Consider the following 25324-nt stretch of genomic DNA (forward strand, 5'->3'; position numbering starts at 1 on the left):
AAAGCAAGACCTTTCCCATTAGGCCTTCTCTCCGAGATAAATTGCAATGTGAACGGTTGGGGGAGCGCCGCAACCATCTGGCTTTTCTTTCTTCCGAGCTGCCACCTTTTATCACGCTTCTCTTTATCGAGCAGCCACCCCTCCCCTCAGGCTTTATTGTTTATTTTGTCTCAAAATTTTCCCACCTGCTGCTCCCCAAGAATCCACCACGCCACCTGCCTGATCCACTCTTATCTGTCCTCAAGCCATTTTGCTTTCTGTCACCTCTACTTCATCGTGAACAAAACACCTCGTTGGAACGTTTGCTTGAATGTATACCATTTTGGCTTCTTGTGCAATTTATTCGCCGTCCGAATCTTCTCTCCGCTGCCGGATGGGTGGTGCCTCTTACAAGAACTGACATTCATTCTCAAGTTGGGTTCTGTGATGGCTATTCACTGTGACTCATTCATGGATCCAAAATGGCAAAGATCCTGGTTCTAAATTCTTTCACATTGAACAGCTGCATCCAACTTTAATATTTTTGTCCATGCTTCTGTGTATTTTTATCCTGCCATAATGCCTCAAGGGAACATTCATATCTTTGAAGTAGAAAACATGCTGATACAATACTCACGTCCAGTTTCTATCACCAAAGCGTGAGGCCCAACATCTTCCTGTCTCTGGGGGAAGATTCTGCGCAGCCCCGCCGGTGGTACTATGAGCTCGTGGTGGATCACGTAGAGCCTTTCCTCACGGCGGAGCCCACGCACCTGCGCGTCGGCTGGGCTCGAAGCGACGGCTACCGGCCCAGACCCACTGGAGGAGAGGGCTGGGGGGGCAATGGCGTGGGAGATGACCTCTGCTCCTTTGGCTTTGATGGCCTTCATTTATGGGCAGGTGGGATCACATTTGAGTAGCATGTTCTGAATTTTGTTCACAATTTAAAATACGGATTTGCTTCTTTTCTGTACTGCGTGCTTTGAATAACACTAAGCGTGTTTCTTCCGCGTTCAGGTTGCGTGGGGCGCAGAGTGCGCTCGCCCTTCCCTCACCTGCTGGCGGACGACGACGTGGTTAGCTGCTGCGTGGACCTCAGCGCCCCCTGCATTTCATTTCGGGTCAACGGTCTCCCCGTGCAGGGCATGCTGGAGAACTTCTGCGTGGATGGACTTCTTCATCCCGTAGTCAGCTTCTCACCCGGAGTGAAGTTAGTACCGCATATGTGCGTCTCTTAATCGACATGAGACTAAATGCTTTTGTTTTTGGAAACAAGGGTTCGGTTTCTCTTTGGAGGGGAACACGGCGAGTTTCGATTTCTTCCCCCGCACGGTTTTGTGCCATGTTCTGAGGCTCTCCTCCCGAACGTCAAGCTGATGGTAGAAGCGTGCCATAAGTACCTCTTGACTTACGAAGACGGGAAACGAGAGCTCATTGGCCCGTTTGAGCCAATCAGTCCGGTTACTTTCACTCCCTCACCGGTAGACATCAGCAAGGTAAAGTTTTACTTATATGGCTGTTACATATCTCATTTTAAAACGATACAATATACTACTATGAAATTTTACGTGTGTGTTTATCTGTTACCTTAATAGGTGGAACTGCCGCTGCAATTCGAGGATATCCGTGATAAAATGGCCGAGAACATCCATGAACTGTGGGTCATGGAAAGGGTTGATCTCGGCTGGTCTCAAGGAAATGTAAGAAGGAAACACAGTAGGAATAAACTTGAACTACGGAAAAAGATTGCCTCGTTCACATTAGTATTCCTTGCAGAGTGAAATTCTGAACCACTTTTCATCAATCACAGGAGCGAGACGAAGGGAAGCGACTCGAGCCCTGTCTGGTGGAGTTCTCTATGATGCCCGATCAGGAGAGACACCAGAACCTCCAGACTGCCCAGGACACCCTAAGGTGGCTACTGCCACCTCCCGCTCACATTCATATGTATAGTCGTGATTTGTAGAAATATGTAATAATCAATTCACAAACATTTTCTTTCATTTCCTGCAGGACTCTTCTTGCTCTTGGTTTCCATATCGGCTTCAGAGATGAACATACAGTAGAGGGAATCCACTTCACGAGACTCTCCAACAGGTTTTTTTTTTTTTTTCCATTTCTTTTTTTCAAATTGAACTCCACTTGAACTCGTGTTAGTTGGTTAGTCTGCGTGTGAGTGTCGGGGTGTGAGTTGTGGTCTATGGCGGCTCCTCTTAATGCATTTGTGTGGATGACTTTTAATCCTGTTAAAACACATCACTGACTATGGCTCTCCTTGCCAACATACGAGGGCATTACGCAACTTTAATTGTGTAATATTTCTGCGTTGGCCCATTAAACATTGAGAGTGCTTTTTTGTAATCTCCAACCTTTCAGGTACGAGCAGCCAGGTGGCTACAGACCGGCCCCGCTAGATGTGAGCCGTGTTGTTCTCAGCACCGCCCATGAGGAAGCGATCCACTTGTGTGCAGAGAATGAGCACAACCTCTGGGCCAGTGAGCGTATCAAGCAAGGATGGACTTACGGTGCTCAACAGGTTTGCCTTGTGTGCTGTAATTGGAAAGGGAGAATCACATTTCAGCATCTGTGTGCAGTCGTAATCACATTCTCACAGCGCCGCTATTCTTTGGCAATACAAACGTTGATAAGGTTTCCTATTTTTCTGCTTCCAATTCAGGATGGTAAATCAAAGCGGAGCCCAGATCTTGTGCCCTACAGCCTGCTTGATGAGAGGAGTAGAAAAATGGGACAAAAGGCTGGTAGGGAGGCAGTTTGCACCCTGTTGGCCTACGGTTACAGCTTGGAGACCCTCCACCAGGAAAAGAGTAGGTCCCAATTTCGGATTGGATAATGGTTTATCGATAAGGAGTTAGAGCAAGAAGCAGGTTGTTTAAAACGATCTCCATCAATTAAATAAAAAATGTTTTTTGACATTGTCACGATTCTATTGCAAAACGGCCCGCGTGTAATATTTGCTTTTGTCCTGACTTCTTGCAGTCATTTTATCAAACAGCTGCTTCTTCTCCAGCGAAAAGCGCCGAGTGTTCCGAGCAGATAAATCTTTTGCCGTGACTCGGGGGAAGTGGTACTTTGAATGCGAACTGGTCACTGCGGGGAATGTGAGAGTCGGCTGGGCCCGGCCTGGCTGCTCCCCCGATAAAGAGCTGGGCTCAGATGACCAGGCGTTTGTGTTTGATGGATTTGAGGTGAGGCTTCAAGAATCGGAACGCCTCCCACCGATCTTTCTTTGACGGCTGAAAGCATCATGTAGCTTTTGGGCTGTCTTGTTTCATAATCATTCAGCTATAAAAGTACTCCCATTGTTTCTTAACATGACTGACGCAAAGCCGCCCTCATCCTCTGTTTTTTTTTCCAGGCTCGGTGGTACCATCAGGGTGGAGAGCCTCTGGGACGTGCCTGCAAGCGGGCGGATGTGGTGGGTTGCTTGCTGGACACGAGCGAAAGCACCATGATGCTCACGCTCAACGGAGAGTTGCTGTTTAATGACCGAGGATCAGAGCTGGCTGCCAAGGACTTTGACGTCAGAGATGGTCAGGTTTTTTTTTCTTCACAGAATGTTATTACCCATCTGGCTCGGAAATATGTTTCTATTTTCTCTTCCTGACATTTTAGGCCTGCTCCCCGTGGTCAGTGTGGGCGTGAACCAGGTGGTGAAGCTGAACCTCGGCCGCCAAGGGGGCTCGCTGCGGTACTTTAGTGTGTGCGGTCTACAGGAGGGTTATGAGCCTTTTGCTTTCAATATGGCTCGAGATCCATCCCTGTGGATGAGTTGGAAACGTGCTCAGTTTAAATCCATACTGCCAGACCACCCCGCCTTGCAGGTTTGGATGCAGAGATGTTAAGCTGCTTTTTTTTTTTTTTTTTTTTTTTCTTCCTCTTTGCGTTGTGATGTCATCAGTCCGATTTCCATAAAATATGTCTTCTCGAAGGTTCGACTGGTCTCTCCAGGAGCTTGTGTTATTCTGGGCACTGGTTTATTGACTAGGCTGATCCTCTATATCCTCTTTGAATTTCACTCAAGGTCAGTAGAGTCACTGGCTCAAAGGATTCCTCGCCGAGCCTTAGGGTCTCACAACGGTTGCCGGCACACAACGGCGGAGACAGCGAAATGGGATTTTACCGGCTCAGCATGTCCATCCAGTGCGCCGCTGTCCTCACCGGCCCAGTTGAGGGCGTGCTGCCGGTGGCATCCGGTTGTTTTTCACCAGGTTTGCATGGCGTCATTCAACACCCGCCTTCGATTATTTGCTATTCGCTTCCTCATGACCTTGAAGAGCTGCTTTGCTTCTGCTCCCATGGGGCCCTGCTACAATTAATTCATGTGGTTCTTTTAGTTAGGAGAGAGGAGGAGGAGGTGGACTCTGACTTTGAAGTGTTGATGAAGTCGGCCCACAGTTTTGCAACTTCAAGAGACGAGCCTGAGTACAAGGATCACGCTCAGGACAAAACGTCACGACTCAAGCAACGGTAGGCTGCGAAACAAAACTGATAATTGAATGGACAGGATGGTGAATTTGTTGTTCTTCGAAGGTTCATGCTGAAGCGAAACAAACCAGGCCTGGTCAGCAGCAACTCCTCTGCTCGGCTCCTGGAGGATGTCCTCGTTGACAAAGATAACGCTGATCACCTCATTCAGACCACCAGAGTGAGACCCTAATCAGTGTGAATACTATGCTTGCTGGAAAATAACATATTTTTCTACTTTGCCACATTTGCAATTTGCAATCTCAGATCCACAGCTTCATTTGACGCAGATTTGCAATTTGCAATCTCAGCTCCATAACTCCATTTGACGCATGTGATTATTTTCGTTTTGTCTAGACTCAACTCAGGATTCTTTTTATTTCAGTACTACTATTCGGTGAGAGTCTTGCCAAACCAGGAGCCTTTCAACGTGTGGGTGGGCTGGGTGACACCTGATTTTCACCCGAACGACATGACGTTTGACATTGACGATGACCTCACAGTGACCGTCACCCTCGGAGACGACACTGGCAAAGTCCAAGAGAGGTGATGCGGTAACCTTTAACCATTGTGTGCCTTACTCGCAGCATAACTTAGCAAGCAGCTGCCTTCTTACGACAGTCCTTTCAACACCCGCAGTGTGAAGAGGAGTAACTGTTACATGGTCTGCGCCGGAGAGGCCACAGGTTTGTCACGCAGCCGGAGGAGTGCCGGCTTGGAAATTGGTTGCTTGATCGACACGGGCGCCGGGCTGCTGACGTTTACCTCCAGTGGCGTGGAGATGTCCACCTTCTACCAAGTAATTTGTTGACACTCTTTAAGATGTACTTAATATATTGTGCTGCCATATTGTGCTTATCATAGTGAGTGAAATGTTCTTGATTTTTGTCATTGAAACAGGTCGAGGCCAATACAAAGCTGTATCCTGCCGTTTTCATCCGACCTACCACTAGCAACATGTTTCAATTTGAACTGGGATGCATTAAGGTAACCCACTTGGTTGTTTGTTTGCATGGAAATCTGTACAAAACATAATAACATACCACTCAGTGACCCTAAAAACAATCTCACAGATCCTGGTGAAAACTCTTCAGCTTGGGCTCATAACAGTTATGCTCTTGATAATTAAATTATGCAACTCCTTGAAACGTGAAGAAGAATGGACACGTTGATTGCAAACCACTTGAACTTAGCATTTTTTTTAACCACTCCATTAATTATTTATACGCCAACAGATCTTAAACATTATCACCACAGCCAAATGAAAAATCAAGACCCAATTATTTTCCTTATTATGATGGACACAGCTCTAAAGTAGATGGAGACAAAATGTAATTGTTTATATCAAAATCATTACAATTCTTTTTATTTGTCTTTCTGCCCACCTAGAATGTGATGCCGCTGTCAGCCGGCTTGCTTCGCAGCCTTCGAACGACAAGCGCACCTCAGTGCCCGCCCAGGTTTCAGGTGCAGCATCTGAGTCCGATCTCATGGACGCGAGTGCCTGACAGATCACCGACGGTGATGCTGGAGCGTCCCGATGAACGCCACGGCTGGAGAGTCCAATGCCTTGAGCCGCTTCAAGTCATGACCCTCCAAATCCCCAATGAAAGCAGGTCCGACCAAGTTGTAGAATTTGGGTTTGGGTCACGACGTTTCATTCATTTTCTTTTTCTTTTCATTTTAGTGGGTTCTGTAGTTCAAAGTGAGTCCTGGCTTACACTTAATCAAAAACGGCACAGTTTTTTTAAAATGAGTTTCATCCTTTCAACGTGCAAAAGTCAGCCGGCTGCAAAGGATGTTGAAAGGCTGTTGCAACCAAAGGGAGCAGGCCGTCCAAATTATTCAAGCTTTTGAAATAGATACATGCAGCAGCAAATGTCGCTCTGTATGCTTCCTAGGAGCACTCAGAAGGGAGCCGGAGAACTCCCGCTAAGAAACGGGCATTGTTTCCTACGTACGACTAGAAAGGCGCCCAGTGAAGGCAGTCACGGATCCGCCGGACATGTTGCCCCTAGTGATACGTTGGAAAAGTGGTAATTTATCCACTTTCGGTGCCACGGTGTCGTGGAAGCAGCGTGAAATAAACTCCCCACGGCTGAATGATATAGCCCAAAAACATTTTTCTATCCACGTTACAAGTGCCAAGTGTGGTTTTTAGGCTAGGCGGTGGCATTGTGACCAATAACAGCCTCAAGTCAGTTGCCAAAGTGCTTGACCTTAATCTGTATCTGTCAGCATATTTTGACTCTTTCTAATTTACTAGGTGCGTGGACATTTTGGAGCTGTCTGAGCTGGATGACATCTTGACCTTTCATTACCACACTCTCCTCCTCTACTGCGCTTTATGCGCCCTGGGCAACGCAAGAGTGTGCCATGCCATCTGCAGCCACGTGGATCAGTCGCAGTTCCTTCACGCCATTCAGAGTCCATACCTGCCTGGCCCGCTGCGCTCTGCTTTTTATCAGCTTCTTGTGCAGGTGAGCTCGCGCTTCGCCTCATCCCTAAATTTGAAGAGGGATTTTTATTTTGAATTTGTCTTTTTAGGTTCACCTCAGCAGCAATGCCAATGCACGTCTCATGATGAACCACGAATACATCGTCCCTCTGTCGGACCAAACCAGAGACGTCCGCCTTTATCCAACCAATGGCGACGACGGGAGAAAATGTCCACTTCCTCTCTGCATCCCGAGCATGAGCAGAAGCGCTTCCCTGAAACCACCGATGCGCTTCTCCAGGCCTTGTTTTGTCAGCATTGATGTGATGGGACGGGAAGTCACCTGCAGTGACAGTCCTGAAATCCCTCTGGAGATTCTGAAGAGCCTGACAGTGGACATGCTGACTGCAGCCGTGTGGGCTGTGCATCACGGTGTCAGAGACCCTGTAGGTGGCAGTATGGAGCTTCTGCTAGTTCCCCTCATTAAGTTGTTTCACACTCTTCTGGTGATGGGGCTGCTGACTGATGACGACCTGGCTAAAGTTCTCCAACTAATGGAACCTGGAGTCTTCTCTACAGAGGAAGAAGATGAAAGAGAGCTGGGAGATCACTTGAATTGTGCTCAACACGGACTGCTGCAAATGAAACTTCCAGAAACAGTCAAACTTGAGGTAAATGGAGAATGGAATTTACTTTGTGTGCATGCCACTACACACTCATATGAGGTGCCATATTGGCCAAAAACATACCCACGCAAAAAAATAATACACTCATCAAAAAATTATAAACTTTTTGCCTATAAGGCGCTTGATCAATTCAATTACACATTTTGACAAACCAACCAACCAACCAATATCTTTGTCTCTCTTTCCAGCTATGCAACGTGCTGAGCTACCTGTGTGATCTTCAGGTGCGCCACAGGGTCGAAGCCGTGGTAGCCTTCTCAGAAAACTTTGTTGGGCAACTGCAGGAGAACCAGCGCTTCCGCTACAAGCAAGTCATGCAGGCGCTCAACATGTCCGCTGCTCTCACCGCCCGCAAGACCAAAGAGTTCCGCTCACCTCCCCAAGAGCAGGTTCCAATTCATAGTTCTAATTTACCGCTTTGTGGCAACACAAATCTTCATATCATTTTCTTCTCTGTGCTTCTCCTTGTCACCTTGAAGTTGTTCCTCCTATTTTCCTCAGATCAACATGCTTCTGAGCTTCAAAGATGACGACCAGCAGGAGAAAAGTCCGTGTCCGGTGGAAACCCAACGGCTCCTGCGAGACTTCCACCAGCTCCTCAAATCCCACTGTGGTCGGTTTCCCCTTATTCTTCCACCGCTTTATTGCTCATTCTCCTCACTGAGCCCGTAAAACTCAGTGAGCCGAGAAGAAGCTTTGAGAAGGCACTAGCCGTGATCATCTGCCAGTGAGCTTCATTTTACTTTACTGCATTTGTGCAGGTATCGACTTAGACGCTGCCTCGGAAGAAGACGAGCCTGTCGAGACGTCGGTACGGGATCAACTTTTTAGCCTGGGGGCCAGAGTTCTTGGACTGAAGAAGACGGCCACACCAGTGGAGGAAAATGAACCGCTGAGTCACAGTAAGTCTAAATGGTTGGTATTTAGAGGAGGAAGGGGCTGAATAAAAATAGCTGGATTTTGCTGCTTAATTCAAATTCCACAAACACGTATTTATCAGAATGCAGTATTTCAACCAGTGAGGGCAGATACAATAAATTGAAAAAAGAATGCTTCATTTGATTTCCTCTTTAAGCGGGTCAGAAATGCAGTCTGCTTCACTCTCAGGCCCGTTTTCAGAAATTGGCAGAAAACAAAAGATTTACATGGTTGCTGCATTTCACACTTGATGGGTGAGAAGGCACTCCAGAGACGCGACTTATTCTTTTGCAAGCAATTAAAAAGTCAATTTTCCATAATATGCCACCCTTCAGTAGAACAAGTAATCAAGAAAGTTGTGATAGCTGTGCTATTCCTTTGGGAAACATTGCAGAGTTTGGAAGTGCACTCTGAATTTTTCCAGGAAAGAACAGAGAAGTTTGATTTTCTAATTTTGCGTCCTGCCCCTTCAGAGTCCCTGAAGATTTTGATCTCAGAAACAATGCTGCGCTGGGCTCAAGAGATGGAAATGGAAGATACCGGCCTGGTCAGGGCTGTCTTCTCATTGCTGCACCGCCAATATCAGGGTCTTGGCGGGCAAATGGCGTCCGCTCTTTCCAAAGCTTACACAATTAGCCAAGCCTCCGTGGAGGACACCATGACCTTGCTGTTCTCTTTGGGCCAAATCCGCTCGTTACTCAGCGTCCGGATGGGGAATGTCGAGGAAAAGCTGATGATCAGAAGACTAGGGTAAGGAAGATTGTGGTGTTCATTTCAAACACAATGCCCATTGTGATTCTTTTTCTTTCTTTCTCCGGGACAGAGACATCATGAACAATAAGGTTTTCTACCAGCACCCCGATCTAATGAGGGCGTTGGGCATGCACGAGACAGTCATGGAGGTGATGGTCAATGTTCTTGGGGAGAAGGAATCCAAGGTCAGTGTTGTAAAGTGGCAATTTGTGTCTTTCGATGGAACTTTGACTTGACAAAAGGCTTGTGTTTTTTCTGCAATTATTCGGTTCTGCCAGGAGATTTCCTTTCCAAAGATGGTGGCCAGCTGCTGTCGATTCCTTTGTTATTTTTGCCGCATCAGCCGACTCAACCAGGGAGCGCTTTTTGACCACCTCAGCTACCTGTTAGAAAACAGCAGCGTTGGACTCGGTAATGTTCCAGCTCAACACTTTCTTCTGATGTGGCAATGAAGAACAAATCCAATTAAATTTTTTGCCGCTAGTTGTCCTTTGTCTGCAGTAATTTCAGCCCTCCAAGTGATCTCATGAAATTTCAACGACCAGACATTATGTTTATGAGTTTTTTTTTTTGTTTGGCTTTTTTATATCCTCTTTTTTCCCTCCCCCTTTTCCTCTTCCTCAGCTTCACCATCAATGCGCGGGGCCACCCCTCTGGATGTGGCAGCAGCCTCAGTCATGGACAATAATGAGCTGGCCCTCGCTTTGAGGGAGCCTGAACTAGAAAAGGTGATCTGAGGCCCCACCTCAAATTTAGCGTCATACATTTGTATGCTTTTGAAATCCAGTGGTACTTTTATTTTTTGAAGTTGTCCTAGCGACTTGCCGTAGTAAATCAACATATTACATTTAACTCCCTGCAGTTATTATTTTCAGCTCCAGAGTATTTTTCATCTGCAGGTGGTGCACTGCCTTGCCCGCTGCGGTCTGCAAAGCTGCTCACTGCTTGTGGCCAAAGGCTACTCTGATATTGGATGGAACCCCGTGGAGGGAGAGCGTTACCTGAATTTTCTACGTTTTGTCGTTTTCTGCAATGGTATTGACAATACAGCCTCTGGTCATGCTGCTGTGTGTCTGCCTTCTATTGCCTCACCCACATGTAGTTGTCCAACTAGTGTTTAGTTCTGAATTGTCTTATCAGTGATGGTTTTAAAAGAAAATTATTCTTGTATGCTGAATAGCTAATACATTCTCAAACAGCTTTGCATCTGTGCTCTTTGACCGCAGGCGAAAGTGTGGAGGAGAACGCGTACTTGGTGTTGAGGTTGCTGATTCGTCGGCCCGAATGTTTCGGTCCGGCCCTGCGAGGTGACTGCGGACACGGCCTCCTAGCGGCCATGAAAGAGGCCATCAGCATATCGGAGGAGTCGTCTCTAAATGGACCCTGCATGGCTCACCAGTTCAACGTAACAATGTTAGTCACTGTCTGTCCATCCATTTTGTTGGCGTTTCCCAGATTTGCTACTTACCTATTGGCAAAGTGCATGGACAAATTGCCATCAACTTAACCTCTTTTCTAATATCCCCCTTTAGTGTGGAAACACAACCAAACCTGCTTCTAAAAGAACTCGAATGCTCCAACAGCATTCCTGATTATCACTAATATGGCTTTATTTAGAGATAAGCCTTTAATTCAACTCCAAATCAGCAATGATCCAATTTAATGAAAAGCTGCTAATTGTTTCGTGATACAGCGATACTGTCCAGGATGGTGAGGAAGACCCCATTCATATGGGCCACGCCATCATGACCTTCTACTCGGCCCTTATTGATTTGCTGGGACGCTGTGCTCCAGAGATGCAAGTGAGTGTTTTTTGCTCGGGGTTCAGCTGCCAATAATGACGCCGACCGGACATTGAGGAGAAAGTATGCTGCCGATTGAAAAGGAAGATTGACATGCTATGCCAGCTAATCAGAATCCTGAAATGTTGCAGTTGATTCAAAGAGGCCAACTGGAAGCCGTCCGCATGCGGGCCATTCTGAGGTCACTCATCCCCATCCAGGATCTTGAGGGAGTCATCAGCATCTCCTTTCAAGCCCCATCACTGTCAAAAGGTGAAGTAACTGTGGCGGTATTGTGAGTCTTGCATTGAAAACGTATAAACGAAGCTGCAACATTCTTCTGCAGATGGTTCGATGCTGGAGCCCAACTTATCAACCGTCTTTTGCCCGGATCACAAAGCAGCTATGGTTCTGTTTGTGGACCGAGTGTACGGCGTGGACACGCAGAGTTTTCTCCTCCGCCTCCTTCAAGATGGCTTCCTGTCTGACCTTCAGATGGCCATCTCTCTCGACACCGTGAGCGCTGCATCTTTGAATCAGCTTTTCTTATCTCATTGTCATTGTTGGTGTTTCAATTCATTGATATAATTTCCCAACTTGTCAGCACAGTAGCTAGGTAATCAGTCTTTTTTTTTTTTTTTTCATCGCAGGATGACTTTGGGTCCACTGACATGGCCTTGGCCATCAATAGATACTTATGCTCAGCTGTGCTTCCGCTGCTCACCAAGTGTTCCGCCTTTCTCCACGGTTTGGAGGACCACGTCGCCCTTATGGATTCTCTCATCCAGGCCATTTACAGTCTCTCCAGGGCCTCAAGCCTAACCAAAGCCCAGAGGAACACAACTGAGGATTGTTTGTTAGCTGTGTGCAGGTAAAAATAACATTCAGGTTTTGAGTGCACTTGGATTTGACAGTCAAGTAGGAAAAGAAAAATGACAACCTTCTGCTGGCTCTCCCTGCTTGCAGTTTTTTTTTCTGCTTGCATGTAATGAATTAACCATGTTTTGCCATGATTCGGATATCATTTTCTAATTACCAAATCATACGTTTGATCAACATTTTGCTAATGACAATTTGTAATTAGATTCCGCACTCGCTAATGATATGAGTGGCCATTCATCATGCCTGGTGGATGGGCTACAGTTACTCGAGTGTACAAAGCATCTTCTTGAGAACTTTGTAAGAATAGAGTTAACAAATGGTAAATATTATACATATTCTTTTTAAGGATCTTAACCACCTCTGTTGGCGCAAGTCTCCTGTTTGTCACGTTTTGTATTTATGTTCTATTTATTCATAGCATGTTTTTATCCTGTGTCTATTTCTGTGAATTTCGTTTCAGCAAACTCCATCCGACTATGATGCAGCCTCTTCTTCGCCGTCTTGTCTTTGACGTTCCCACTCTCACAGACCAAAGCAAGATACCAATAAAGGTAACTGCAAAAAGTGGGAAAAAAAAATATGAAAATGTATTCCTCACGGTCACGTACTCATTTCTACATGCAGCTTTTGAGCAGACATTATGAGCAGAGATGGAAATACTACTCTTTAAGTGGCGGGCAAGGGAAGCAGAGCCTGGCCTCTGATGAGGAGCTGCACTTATCGCTGAAGCTCTTCTGGGGCATCTTTAAGGCATTGGCGAAGAAGGTAAATACAATTCGACACTCATCCAAACGACTTGACTTGAGAGACATTTTTGTCTTAGCTGAGTCATCGAGAACGCGATAACATCACAGCATGACTTTCATGAGCACATTGCTGTCCCAAATCTGCCTCGCATCAAACGGAGTCTTGAGAGAACTGCTGAAAATAACGTTCCTTGCTATTTGACTGCTGACAACTCACGACTTGGTACTACACCAAATGTGTACTACAAAGTTGTTAGAGTCGGAAGATTGAAAAAATGATATGATATACATATTTAATAAACACATGATGCAATTTCTAGCAAATGTCTGTATTTTAAAGGGATGGTGGATTTTTGGGTTTGGTCATCCGTGCGATGGTTATTAATATTATGAAAGAAAGTCATGAAATATTTCACTGAGTATTGAATCCATATTTTTTTGCTGTAGCCAAAGTTAACTTTATGTTTACACTCACAGGCTCTAATTAGGGAGCACAAGCTTGCTTGCTTGTTTGTCATAAATCGGCCACATTATGAAAAATATCACCCATTATGGTTTTTAATTCTCCATAAACTTAGCCTGAATTATTTAAACATTCGCTTTTGTTTTTTAAAAGTACCCATATGAAATATAGTGTATAATTTCTAATGGATCATTCTCGTTTATATCTATTATGTTGAAATATATGTGTGTTTTCAACAGCAATATGAGCCAGAGTTGTCCAAATTGTGTGTCCACTGCCTGGGTGCGATGGCTGAGGCCCTTCCTCCTGACCATTTGGACCTACCCAGTACGTCCCAAATGGACCAAAACACAGATGGAAACTTTGACCCGCAACCTGTAGAAACCTCAACGTACGCGTTTTTAATTGTATTATACATCAACGCCATAAAAGCACTTTGGCGACCAGGCCTCGATTCCGATGTTAATAACATGATTCATTTCCTTAGCGTGTCTGTGCCGGAGGGACTGGAGTTTGTGGTCAACAAATACGCTGAGCACACTCATGAGAAGTGGTCGCTAGATAAGGTAAAAGCTTCAACCTTTGTTGTCTCCTGCTTGAGAAATGACAGTGTGTTAGGAATGCATTTATGCTGATGTTGGCATGCGCTTGTTATAATTCATTCTGAACTGTGCCAGTTTGCCAACGGCTGGGTTCATGGGGAGCAGCTATGCGAGAACACCAAAGTTCATCCCCTCCTCAAGCCCTACAGGGCCTTGGCTGAAAAGGTAGCTAGTGCAAATAATAGCCTTTCTCTGCCATATACAACACGAAAGCGCCTCCGTTCTTGAGTTACAGCTGATCTCCCAGTATAGATTTTGCTTTTCCCCGCTGACAAATTTCAGTTTCAAACGAGACTCGTTTGTCTTGCTGCGTCTTAACAGGACAAAGAAGCATACCGCTGGGCCATTAAGGAGACGATAAAAAGTATGCTGGCCTTCGGGTGGACTATCGAGCGCACCGGGGAAGGAGAAGCCTTTGGCTTGCACACATGCGTGAGAAGAGTTTCGCAGTCCGGTCAGGTGAGTGGACCTCAGTAAACCTGCAACAAATTTGTGCTTTACCTATTCACACTTGCTCTCAGTTGTCTTTTGAAGGGGCGTCCACCTTCACCCCTAAACCCTTTGACACCAGTAGCATTACCTTATCATGGGATCAGTGTGTGAGTAAAAAAAACATTTCTCTCAAACGGCCCAACACCTGTGATGAGTTTTCATTTCTCCTTTTTTTTTTTCTTAGGCTATGGCTGAAAAGTTAGCTGAAAACTACCACAATTCTTGGGCTAAGAGGAAGAAACTTGAACAAGAGAGTAAAGGTATAAATAATTCTATCGGCCATCTCTCTTGATGTAGTACGTACATAATATGTACACAAATGACCTGTGATAGTGTTGAATGCTACAAGTACAGTTTGGTAGCTTGTTGAAGGCCCTCAAGGCGAGCGCTTGTTCTCCAGTGGTAGAACTTGAAAGATAGCTCCATGCAAGGAAGGAGCAGCGGCTGGTCCGAGTTCAATCCACCGAAATAAAACATCCAACATCAAAATCCTTCCTTTAAATAAGTCAAAGAAAGAAGTTTGTTCAAAGGCTCGGTTCTTTCTTTTTTGCCTAAGCGATTGAGCATTATTCATTTTAGCTTTAGTTACCGGTGAAACATTTTTTTTTTTAGTTTAAATGGAATACAATAGAGCAGATATTTTAGTCTACACACAATGCAGTTGCTGCACACATTTATTTTATTTGATAGAAAAGAGACAATTCAAAGATACAGCCTATTAAGAGAATCAACGTGTTATTCCTTTAATCATGGCCCTATTTCTACTGTCTCAGGTGTTGAATGTGTTGAAATGTAATAATGCACGGCAAAGCTGCAATGACAGCGAGTTGAAAATAATGAATTGAATTTGATTGACAGCTATGACCTTATTTTGACTGGATTGCACAAATGTGTCCGATCGCATCGCTAGTCTTACGATGCATAGAAATCTGAGTTTATCAACATTACCAGATAGCAGATGTCTATCAAATCCTCACAATACATTTGTTTATTTCCCTCAACCACTGCCATCATTTGTTAAAAGAACTACCTTGCTAAAAAGCAATAATTATTTTTGTACTTTAAATACTGATTCCTGTGGACTTGTGGAGACCAAGGCGCCATTTCATTAACTGAGCCACCAAAATATATTTCTTGGCACTCACTTGACCCATACAACCAATTAAAAGTCAGTTTTCAGATGTATTGTATGTAAGTTGATGCCTTATTTTATAGGAAATATCTATATGGAATCATAGGACAAATAATGTGAATCATTGCTGGAAATAAATTGGAGGCTTTATTGCAGCAGTTTCCCCAAGAGAGAGAGAAGATTGATCAGCAGGGTAGGGCACGTCCCATTTTCCAAAAGGTCACAGCAGGAAATACCATTTACGTGAAAGTGCCACTGAATTTATTGTACATTCCATCTAAAGTGAGCCTACAAGTAAAAAAAAAAAAAAAAAAAAGTCAATTGTGCAGTGCGATCTGTGCGGTCACAAGACAAAGGTGGAGTTTTCCACTAATTGTATTGTTTTTGTGACCCCGGTGTCACCTCAGGGGGACGTGGGCATGCGGCCGTCGTGCCCTTTGACAACCTGACTGCGAAGGAAAAGAGCAAATTCCGGCAGAGAGCCCAGGATGTGCTCAAATTCCTTCTGCTGAACGGCTACACGGTGTGGCGGTGAGGACGGCGTCGGCTTCTTGACTGCTAAAGGAAATTCCTGTATTCAGAGCCAAATTTCAATGAGGTGGTCCTCATTACTTTTTCAGCACGGTGACATCTCACAGTATCCACGTTTGAAAATGGAATCGAAAAAAATTCACCTTATTTTTGGGTCATGCCTCACCATGCTTTCCTGGTGAAAATCAGATAATCCATATTTTCATACAATTATATATTTTGTGTTAGACAAGGCTGATTGGTCTGATTAAATGAAGCTCCTCCCCCTGGCTCAACATTATAATAGTTACTTGGCACCAAGATGCCACAAAACAGATGTCTGCCTAAAAATTTTTTTTTCAGCTAACAATGGAGGTCACGCGCCCTCAAAAAATCTGCAAATAGGTGAATTTCTAATTTAGTAGGGAAACTGGTGCGAGGGACTGTTCATCACTGCTTTTGCAGCTTTAATGGGTTTTATTTTTCTGCGGGCAGGGATGGCAGGCAAGCTGATCTGGATTTTCCAGTCACAGCCAACTGTTTTGGCCACACTCTACTCCACCGCTTGCTGTTTTATGCCGAGGATGCTCAGGAACACATGTTGGAGCGAGGTAACACTTTCAGTTACTTTCAGAATATCGTCCAAAATAGTCTCTTTGACAACACTTGGTGGCCTCGTTTTAGTTCTGACATACGACGTTTCAGTGTTGTGTAGAACATCTTCCTGATGTCATTTTTTTCCCCACAGTAGGTGACCTGCCTTAAGCTAATTTCAATTTCATGTATTTGATGTAAAAATGTCACTTCCTTTGTCATTTTTGTTATTGCATGTCACTTCATTTTTTTTTTTTTCCCAGAGGTGATGCAAGCCAGACGACAGACCTCAAAAGGCGATAGAGCGTCACACCAGCACCCCGTTCAATTCTTCCTCAAGGTTCGCTTGTGATTATCAAGACTGGTCCTTTCTGTCGGATATTCTAGTTAAGATTTGCAAATCTGTCATCTAATTAGTATTGTTAACTGGTTGCTATGGGTGACCCCCACCCTCATGAAAAATCCTTTGTGGCTGTGTAATTTATTTAGCTATCTGAGAAATCCATGCGGCACGTCGATTCCCATCATGACATTGATTAAAGCTTCCCACGGCGTTCTGCCTCCAAAGCAGTAAACGGAAAGAGATATTTGAACAGTCATGCCTCACATCTCCACTTCCAACACGCACACACATACACACACAGCCATACATAAGTCAGTGATGCATTGAACGAATATCACACGTTTGTTTGTTGACCCCTGTTGACAGGTTGTCATTCCACTTTTGGAAGAATATGTGAAAGGCCACCGGCTGTACTTCCTGTCTGTGTCGCGCTCTTCGGACACCAACAGAAGCCATGCGTCCACCAAGGAAAAAGAAATGATTGCCAGGCATGTGACAAACCCACAAAATCATCACGTTTTCATTTCAAACGTATGACAGTTGTTGTGGATGTTTTTGCATCTGTTCTTTTGTGCTTGACTTTCACTCCTTTGGCTTCATTTTCTTCAGACTCTTTTGTAAAATTGCAGCTCTAGTAAGACACAGGCCCTTTCTTTTTGGTAAGGACCGTGTGGAAATAAGCATTCAGCCTGATAGAATGCCATTCCTTTCATTTTTGTTCTTTCTCGTCATATCTCTGCATATGTGCTATACAACTCTAATGTCAGTTTCCTTTTTTGAAATTCAGGAAATGAAACTTCAACTGTCACAAGCTGCCTCCATGCTTTGGCCCGGGCGTTGGATGCCAGGTAGCACTTCACCTCCCTGTCACCATCCATCCATCCTTTTTCAATATCCTATTCCAGCTGACCTGTGGACGATTTGGACTTCACCACAATGTCGACTAGCAGTCAAATGTTTTTTGTTGTTGTCTCGTCACAACAGGACTTTAATGAAGTCAGCCCCAGAGTCCGTCCAGCAGTCTCTGTATTCCTTCTTCCAAGCAGCGGCGTCTGATCTCGAGGCAACCATGGAAAATCTCTCGGCCGCTTTGCTCTCGTTGCCTCAGTGTCGCAGTCAACAGGCGAAAGGCGTGGCTGAGGTTCTCGGCTACACAACCTCCGTGCTCCTCCCTGTGCTCACGTCGCTTTTCCGGCATCTTGCCAACCACAATTATGGCGTTGACCTCCTGGGTGAGAGCAAAAAACGCCGCTCATTTTTTCCCTTTACATATATAAATCTCAATTAACTAGACTATTGGAGAAAAGTGAATTTATTTCAGAAGTTGACTTTGGAAATGGAAACTTGTACACAGCGTATATTGTTGATAAATTTTCATGCGCCTGGCAACCAAAATTAAAAAGCTTTCATGTTCATAAAACATTGATTGACGAAAATTCCAACACCATTTCACACGGAAGTATCCCTCACTCTGCGTGAAGGCAATCTATACAAGTTTTACTTTTTTTAATTAAACCGCTGAAATAACCTGAAGTTTTAGAAGTTCTCCATGATATTCGAACGTGACTCGCACCTGTGTTTGCAGAGCAAATGAAAACGTGTTCACGCACATCATGGAGATGTTGGAAAAGCTAATATGCTGAGATTAGCATCAGGTTTGCATACCTTTGAAGTCAGCTCACATGAAGCAGCTCAGTCCGGGCCGCAGAGCAGCCCGTGCCTTTTGTCTCCCTCTCTAATATGATGACCTTGCGCAGGGATCATCCGTTTCCTGCATCAGCACTCGTCTCGCTAGTCCATCTCTCTGTGATTGCGCGGCCTCACCTTTCCCTCGCTCGCCGCCCTTGCTGTACGTCTCTTACAGGGATTGAAGCGATTTAAGTGTCACCTCGTCTTTTCCAGTGGGAAGCGTGCAGGGGTCCTGTTACAGGATCGTTAACAGCCTCTACTGGCTCGGCACCGGCGGCGGCGCCGTCTACATGGAGGGGTACAGCCTGCTTGTGTAACGCATTCCAACACCTTCGCTGGCTGTGCAATATTATTTTGATTTGTATTCTAAGATGATGAAAATAGTTGCAAGCTATTTTTCACCCTTCTATCATTTCCTCAATGAATTCTTCAGTAAATTAATCGCTAACTTAGTAAGTAACCCATTCATCAATTTTGCACAGCACTTATCCTTGTTACGGTGGTGGCTGAGTGGGAGCCTATGAAAACTGAGATTCAAGCCCATCACGGGAAAGACTCCAAATTGTGAGGCAAACTACCTCTACAGCGAGCTGCTTATGCCGAGTTGCCCTTTGAACATGCCCGCAAGACTCCCCTGTTAATATTTCATCCCGAGAACTCCAACTGGGTTACTGACTTGCCAACTTTGTTTACTTTCAATTTCAGCAGAAGCATATTTAAGCAAGGCCATCATTTCACCTTGCGACATCTAACATTTCTGCATCACGAAGCAACATTTTCACAATTATCGACTTAACTCTCAACAATAACTCCTTAGCAGATAACGAAATCTGTTTCTTTTAACATGGAAGCCTATTGATTGGCACGTTACTGTCTTCAACATTCAAACACGCTCTCTCGCTCAGCCGCAACCCTAATGAGAACAAAATGGATAGCTGTGCTTGTGTAACGGCATGTTTCCATCCAGGCAGAGGTCAGCAGCAGGTGCTTGTCTCGCAGCGCTGACTGCTGCCTTTCCTGTCTGCTTCCTGGGGCCACCCATCAATCAAAACCACCACAGCACAATGTGGAAACCTGAAAGAGATGGTGATATATTAAAAAAGACACATTATTCAGGTAACTTGTTTGCTTCTTTCCTTACACTATTGCTTTTCCTTTTTCTACTAGACGTGGGGTTACCACTTGACGTGGAAGCAACATGCCCCCTTCTGCCCTCTTTGGAGGAAGCGATGGGGGAAGCGCAGGAGTTGACGGATGCCGGCGCTGCTGCCGGGCAGGCCCAATATGGCCACGTCACGGACGTCACATTGCCGATGCTTTGCGCTTATTTGTCCCGCCGGCGGTCAGACGGCCCGCTCCTCACCTCGCTAACTCCTCAGCACGCCAGCGACCTGCTGGGCCACATTCTCCGAATCATCCACAACCACGTGGGGGCAAGGCAGGGTGACTGGATGAAGCAGCTGGCAGGTTGTTGTTTTACTGTTGTCATCAAAAACAAGAATAGCATTTTTGTGAATGGCGTGCATCTCAGTCCATTCCCAGCCAATCATCTGCAAAGCCCGCGCTGAGCTGCTGAAGAGCCACTTCCTTCCTCTCATGGACAAGCTGAGGAAGAGGGCGGAAAGTGTGCTGCTTGAGGAGGAGCGGATGAAAGCAGAAGGTGATGCTGCGTCGGAAGCAGAACTGCACATACAAGAAAAGTTCAGCGTACTCGTGCGAGACCTCTACGCCTTCTATCCCCTCCTCATCCCCTTCGTGGACTCCAATCGGTAAGATTTGTGATTACGGGCTCAAGCGTATGTGCCAACGTCAAGGCCTGTAGACTCGATGTGTTTCCCAATTTGAAGAGAATAGCGAACTTAAAACCAAGATGCTTATTGAACGCTGATTTTATGGCATAGAGTTACACGGCTAGCTATTAAACATTTATGTGCTTGCAGTATTCTAACGAGCCCCTCAGAGGGCAACCAAAACTACATTACGGCCAGCAAAGCAAACAAGTTTGAAACAAGCACCAACTCTTTTACGACATTGGTGGGTCAGCTATGTTGCTTGCCGCCTTGCAAATCTTTGGTCCATCTCTCTCAGGGCCCGTTGGCAGCAAGAGTCAAACCCGGATGCTGAGCGGCTGTTCAGCATGGTGGCGGAGGTCTTCATTTTCTGGGCCAAATCTCATGTGGGTTCGTCAAACACGCTTGTCGGCTGTCACTGCTCTTTTGTTTGTCTCACTCATCACATTTTGGTGCAGAACTTCAAGTGGGAGGAACAGAACTATGTGGTCCAAAACGAAATCAACAATTTGGCATTCTTACTCAACGACAAGACGTCAAAGGTTACCCGCTATTGACGAGCTGATGCGGTGACTGAAGCGGTCCGGTGATGTCTTATCGTTTCATTTGCAGCTTGATTACCAGAAAAGGAGGATAAAGAGGAAGGGCGATCGTTATTCCGTACACACCTCCCTCATTGTGGCTTCCGTGAAGCGACTTCTCCCGGTGGGACTCAGGGTTTGTTTTCCCACTGACGAGAGTCTCATCACGACGGCGAAGAGCGCTTTCGCTCAGGTTGGTTGCAAATGTGGGCGTCGTGCAAGTGATGGCTGCATGGGGAATGATTACCAATGTCTTCAATCATGGATCGTTTTCAAAAGAAAACGACAACTGCTGCAAAAACACTTTTATTCCAATCCTTCAGTGTGCTTATCGTGACATTTATGACCAGGTGGCATTTTAATTGTCAAAGTGTCAAGAAAAGATATGATTAAATGTGTCCTTTGGGCTCTGCTACTTCGCCTACTCGTGGACCTATAAAAGAATCACGGAACGGGCCACACGAGGACAACGCATTAGCATGCAACACAAGACTTGGTCAAGAGAGCACATCAGAATACGTTGTTAATTTTTATGTACAGTCCAGTCATGAATATGAAGTGGACCAAATGTACTGTTATTTTATCTACTATATTTATTAAAAATTGATTTTTTTTCTGCTTCCCGCAGAAGAACACTGAAGATGAGATTCGTGACTGTGTGTATAAATACCTTTTACATTCTCGTGATCAGGTAGAGGCCTTCTTTTGATTTGAAACATATTGCTACCACTCTGTTTTTACACTGTTCATGAGTTTTTTTCCTCACAAAATGTCCTCATTTATCGTGGGGCGTCTGTCTTTGGAATGAAGTGCATGTACATCCTGCATGCGCACCAACACGCCCGAGTAGCCATGCTTTTTTAATCAAGCAACAAGAGTGCTGTTGATTAGACTATGGAATCTTCTTGTAGCTTGTAAAATCCATTCTTCCATCACACCGTGACTTGAATTTGTCACATAATATGGCAATACGCTCTGTGCATGCATTCTTAGTTCACTCCAGCAGCAAATATTTTCCAGCAATTGCCATTCTACAGCCCTGCAACTTAATAAATAAACGTTCTTCTGTTTTTCGCCTCTGTGAGAAGTCATCAATAAACTCGCTGAGAAGCAACCTGAATTCAGAAACCCAGAATACTCTTTACGCCACTGCTGACTTGGGGACAACCGTGGACAAGGTGGTGGGACTCGCCCGTGTCCTTCATTACCTCGACCAGGTGATCAGACAAAAGCTCATTTTATTTTAGATGGATGATAATGAAGGAGAGACAGACGGTACTAAGTCTTCAAGACTTTATCAGTAATTGTCTTTCAGTGCCGCTACTTATCTTGATCTTGATATATTTACTTCAAATGAGCTTTTGAAATGGAACGACATAAGAAACGCGCCTCGCATTACAAACTGTCTAAATGCTGATGTGACATTGAAAAAAGCAATGCCAGCACTCCCGATGAATGACAAATAAATGTAATTCTATGACTCAAATGATTGAGGTCGCTGCTTCTGAAGTGTGAACCAAACCTCGTTTTGCTTATCTATCTTTGATTTGTTGTTCAGGTGGAACACCCACACAAGTATAAAAAAGGAACGTGGCACAAAGTCTTGTCCAAGCAGAGAAAGCAAGCAGTGGTGGCTTGTCTGAGGATGGCTCCTCTTTACAACCTGGCCAGGTACAAACACCTGAACACTACCCCCACACTGATCCACTTGTGTACCAAAATGTGGAAGAATAATCCAGTGTCCACTGGTTATAGACAACCTTGAACAAACATCATGCGGTTTGGGTTTAAAATCTTATTTCTTTGCTGTCTGCATCCATCTTAATGCATACAGAAGCACTTGCCAATGTTGAGTTTGCCATCCCTCTCACTTGCCAGGCACAGAGCTGTCAACCTGTTCCTCCAAGGCTACAACAAATCCTGGATATTAGATGAGGAGCACACTTTGGAGGAGAAGCTTGTGGAGGATTTGGCTGTAAGTGGTCGACAACTTTGGACTATGGTTTATCTTTTGCATTTATCATATTCGGCCTTCAATACTTTGATTTTGATTTAATATCAACAAGGGAACCCAAAATGAGACTTGTGAAATATGACTTGTTTTGCAAAAACGATTTTGCATCCCTTTTTGTTTTTGTGCACTGTAGAATTAAATGGATGACAGAGCACACTAATTCATTCTTGGGGGCTTTCCAAAAAAATTGAGTGAATGGAGAACTACAGCATTTTGTTTCTTTCGTGATTTCCACAGAAACTCAGCGAGACAGAACTAACGGGAGGAAGACGAGAAGAGAAAAGAGACGGTGCCAAATTGGTGGATCCCCTCCTACAGCTCATCACGCTCTTCAGTTGCAGTGCCTTGATGGAAAGGAGGTGTTGTCATGAGCCAAGATCCAGCAACATTTTCTTTCTTTTTTAGCGTGTCCCTTTACTGACATGAGCTCATGTTCCTTCCCATACAAGTGATCTTGGAATTGACTGGCTTTATGTTTCTTACGTGGAGATAATGGCCAAGGTAATAGAAAATTGGAGATTGAGCTAGTTTTCTTTTTTGTAAACTTTATACGTATGTGTAGTTTTGGCATGTTTGTGTGATTCTTCATTTTGTCAGTCCTTACTGTCTTGACAATAATTGTTTTCCTCGCAGAGCTGCCATAACGAAGATGACGACGAGGAGCAGCAAGAGCTGCAAAGTTTTGAAGTGAGTCCATATTTGATAGAATCAACAAAAACACCTTCACGATCAGATTGACTCGAATAGTCCCATTTGTGTTTCAGGAGAAAGAGATGGAGAAGCAGAAGCTGCTGTACCAGCAGGCCAGGTTGCACCTTCGCGGCGCTTCCGAGATGGTCTTGCAAAGTATCAGTGCCAGCAGAGGTAGGAGCTGAGGAGCAAGTCGCAAAAGTGAAGCATGTCGGAAGGTTTTTGTTTTGTATGAGCGCTTTTCCTCAAGCTTGCAAGTTATGAAGTGTTTCTGAATGAGCGCTACATTTTCTGACAACTAATCAGGAACTATGGGCTCCACGATTGCGCCAACATTCAAGTTGGGCATTGCTGTTCTACATGGAGGAAACGCCACCGTTCAGCAGGTGCCTCGTGGCGTTGACTTCTACTCAAACTTTTATCTTCAGACTGATTGTCTTTGTTATACTTCACAAAACATAAGACGACACTGCTGTCTATTCCTTGACCTAAAGAGACCTCGCCTTGTTTTGACTAGAAAATGCTGAATTATTTGAGGGCAAGACGAGATGTGGGCTTCTTCCAGAGCATGGCCGGACTCATGCAGTCATGTAGGTGGGTCAATGTAAACAGCCTGAAGATGTGCAATCACATTTTGGATGTACATAAATTGTTGCTCATGATAATGCGGTGTGTATATTTCACCAGTGTACTGGATCTGAACGCATTTGAGCGACAGAACAAAGCTGAAGGATTAGGCATGGCCACGGATGAGCGTTCAGGTAGCGCATTCAAATGGAAAGCCCTTTCAATACAATGTTGCCTCATGAATGTCTACTTTCTTCACCTCAACAGAGAAGGTGATGCCTGATGAAGAGCTCACCTGCGACCTGTTCCGTTTTCTACAGTTGCTTTGCGAAGGACACAACTCAGGTTATTGACACATTTTAATTGACTGCACAGATTTATAATTGCTGTGCAAGCATTGAGATTGCAGGACATTTCTACAAATGGGAAAATGACCTTTTTCTCAACTCTTACTTGTCAGAGTTCCAGAATTACTTGCGAACGCAGACAGGAAACAATACGACCGTCAACATGATCATCTCCACTGTGGATTATCTACTAAGAATACAGGTAAGCATGAATAAATCATGGCACAGATTCGCTCTCGTTGTTTGGAATTAAAACAATCGTATTAGGCTGACTCAATATTTCTCCGTGTGACTTCTGCAGGAGTCTATCAGTGACTTCTACTGGCACTACTCTGGAAAGACTGCCATTGACACGCAAGGCCAACGCAATTTTTCTAAGGCTATCAAAGTGGCTAAGCAGGTCTTCAACACACTCACTGAATACATACAGGTGGCTCGCCTTCCCTTTCTTCAACAATTCACAGCATGGGCTATGGGCTCATTAATTATGCTGGTTGTTTTTGCCCCGCAGGGCCCGTGTAATGGAAACCAGCAGAGTCTGGCTCACAGTCGTCTGTGGGATGCCGTGGTGGGATTCCTCCATGTCTTTGCTCATATGCAGATGAAGCTCTCCCAGGTAAGTCCAATCGTCACCTTCCGACGTCACGCTGAAACACTCAATTTCAAATTCACTCCATTTTCTGTCCTTTGTGTGTGTGCAGGATTCACGACAAATAGAGCTCCTAAAAGAGCTCATGGACTTACAAAAGGACATGGTTGTCTTCTTGCTGTCCATGTTGGAAGGTACGTGAACGACTCAAGATGATCCAGAGGAACGTCTTGTTCACTATATACATCAAGGCC

General features: G+C 44.9%; 1 protein-coding gene across 1 annotated transcript in view; it reads left to right on the plus strand.

Moving 5' to 3' along the window:
• ryr2b (ryanodine receptor 2b (cardiac)) overlaps window positions 1–25324 on the plus strand; it is a 38484-nt gene that overhangs the window by 5757 nt on the left and 7403 nt on the right. Inside the window, exons 18-88 of the mRNA XM_037272602.1 lie at window positions 638–879; window positions 997–1189; window positions 1256–1475; window positions 1575–1679; window positions 1790–1893; window positions 1993–2076; window positions 2356–2515; window positions 2657–2804; window positions 2977–3185; window positions 3356–3530; window positions 3613–3821; window positions 4022–4208; window positions 4335–4467; window positions 4531–4645; window positions 4850–5010; window positions 5104–5263; window positions 5365–5451; window positions 5854–6080; window positions 6731–6944; window positions 7012–7572; window positions 7776–7976; window positions 8089–8200; window positions 8349–8489; window positions 8979–9255; window positions 9329–9443; window positions 9537–9669; window positions 9883–9986; window positions 10158–10293; window positions 10485–10671; window positions 10952–11060; window positions 11192–11312; window positions 11386–11555; window positions 11690–11910; window positions 12382–12472; window positions 12546–12686; window positions 13370–13521; window positions 13618–13696; window positions 13808–13897; window positions 14054–14191; window positions 14254–14331; window positions 14409–14484; window positions 15764–15887; window positions 16362–16477; window positions 16724–16800; window positions 17170–17291; window positions 17413–17462; window positions 17591–17651; window positions 17788–18035; window positions 18706–18790; window positions 19460–19608; window positions 19660–19959; window positions 20024–20261; window positions 20581–20668; window positions 20741–20824; window positions 20895–21056; window positions 21492–21554; window positions 21952–22080; window positions 22422–22534; window positions 22742–22838; window positions 23115–23236; window positions 23327–23378; window positions 23511–23564; window positions 23642–23741; window positions 23874–23953; window positions 24085–24161; window positions 24255–24331; window positions 24402–24479; window positions 24595–24683; window positions 24783–24911; window positions 24993–25097; window positions 25183–25264. Of these exons, the coding sequence (XP_037128497.1) occupies window positions 638–879; window positions 997–1189; window positions 1256–1475; window positions 1575–1679; window positions 1790–1893; window positions 1993–2076; window positions 2356–2515; window positions 2657–2804; window positions 2977–3185; window positions 3356–3530; window positions 3613–3821; window positions 4022–4208; window positions 4335–4467; window positions 4531–4645; window positions 4850–5010; window positions 5104–5263; window positions 5365–5451; window positions 5854–6080; window positions 6731–6944; window positions 7012–7572; window positions 7776–7976; window positions 8089–8200; window positions 8349–8489; window positions 8979–9255; window positions 9329–9443; window positions 9537–9669; window positions 9883–9986; window positions 10158–10293; window positions 10485–10671; window positions 10952–11060; window positions 11192–11312; window positions 11386–11555; window positions 11690–11910; window positions 12382–12472; window positions 12546–12686; window positions 13370–13521; window positions 13618–13696; window positions 13808–13897; window positions 14054–14191; window positions 14254–14331; window positions 14409–14484; window positions 15764–15887; window positions 16362–16477; window positions 16724–16800; window positions 17170–17291; window positions 17413–17462; window positions 17591–17651; window positions 17788–18035; window positions 18706–18790; window positions 19460–19608; window positions 19660–19959; window positions 20024–20261; window positions 20581–20668; window positions 20741–20824; window positions 20895–21056; window positions 21492–21554; window positions 21952–22080; window positions 22422–22534; window positions 22742–22838; window positions 23115–23236; window positions 23327–23378; window positions 23511–23564; window positions 23642–23741; window positions 23874–23953; window positions 24085–24161; window positions 24255–24331; window positions 24402–24479; window positions 24595–24683; window positions 24783–24911; window positions 24993–25097; window positions 25183–25264 (9917 nt within the window). The remainder of the gene's footprint in view (window positions 1–637; window positions 880–996; window positions 1190–1255; window positions 1476–1574; window positions 1680–1789; window positions 1894–1992; window positions 2077–2355; window positions 2516–2656; window positions 2805–2976; window positions 3186–3355; window positions 3531–3612; window positions 3822–4021; window positions 4209–4334; window positions 4468–4530; window positions 4646–4849; window positions 5011–5103; window positions 5264–5364; window positions 5452–5853; window positions 6081–6730; window positions 6945–7011; window positions 7573–7775; window positions 7977–8088; window positions 8201–8348; window positions 8490–8978; window positions 9256–9328; window positions 9444–9536; window positions 9670–9882; window positions 9987–10157; window positions 10294–10484; window positions 10672–10951; window positions 11061–11191; window positions 11313–11385; window positions 11556–11689; window positions 11911–12381; window positions 12473–12545; window positions 12687–13369; window positions 13522–13617; window positions 13697–13807; window positions 13898–14053; window positions 14192–14253; window positions 14332–14408; window positions 14485–15763; window positions 15888–16361; window positions 16478–16723; window positions 16801–17169; window positions 17292–17412; window positions 17463–17590; window positions 17652–17787; window positions 18036–18705; window positions 18791–19459; window positions 19609–19659; window positions 19960–20023; window positions 20262–20580; window positions 20669–20740; window positions 20825–20894; window positions 21057–21491; window positions 21555–21951; window positions 22081–22421; window positions 22535–22741; window positions 22839–23114; window positions 23237–23326; window positions 23379–23510; window positions 23565–23641; window positions 23742–23873; window positions 23954–24084; window positions 24162–24254; window positions 24332–24401; window positions 24480–24594; window positions 24684–24782; window positions 24912–24992; window positions 25098–25182; window positions 25265–25324) is intronic.

The sequence above is a fragment of the Syngnathus acus genome, chromosome 15, assembly GCF_901709675.1.
Source record: "Syngnathus acus chromosome 15, fSynAcu1.2, whole genome shotgun sequence".
Taxonomy (NCBI): Eukaryota; Metazoa; Chordata; class Actinopteri; order Syngnathiformes; family Syngnathidae; genus Syngnathus; species Syngnathus acus.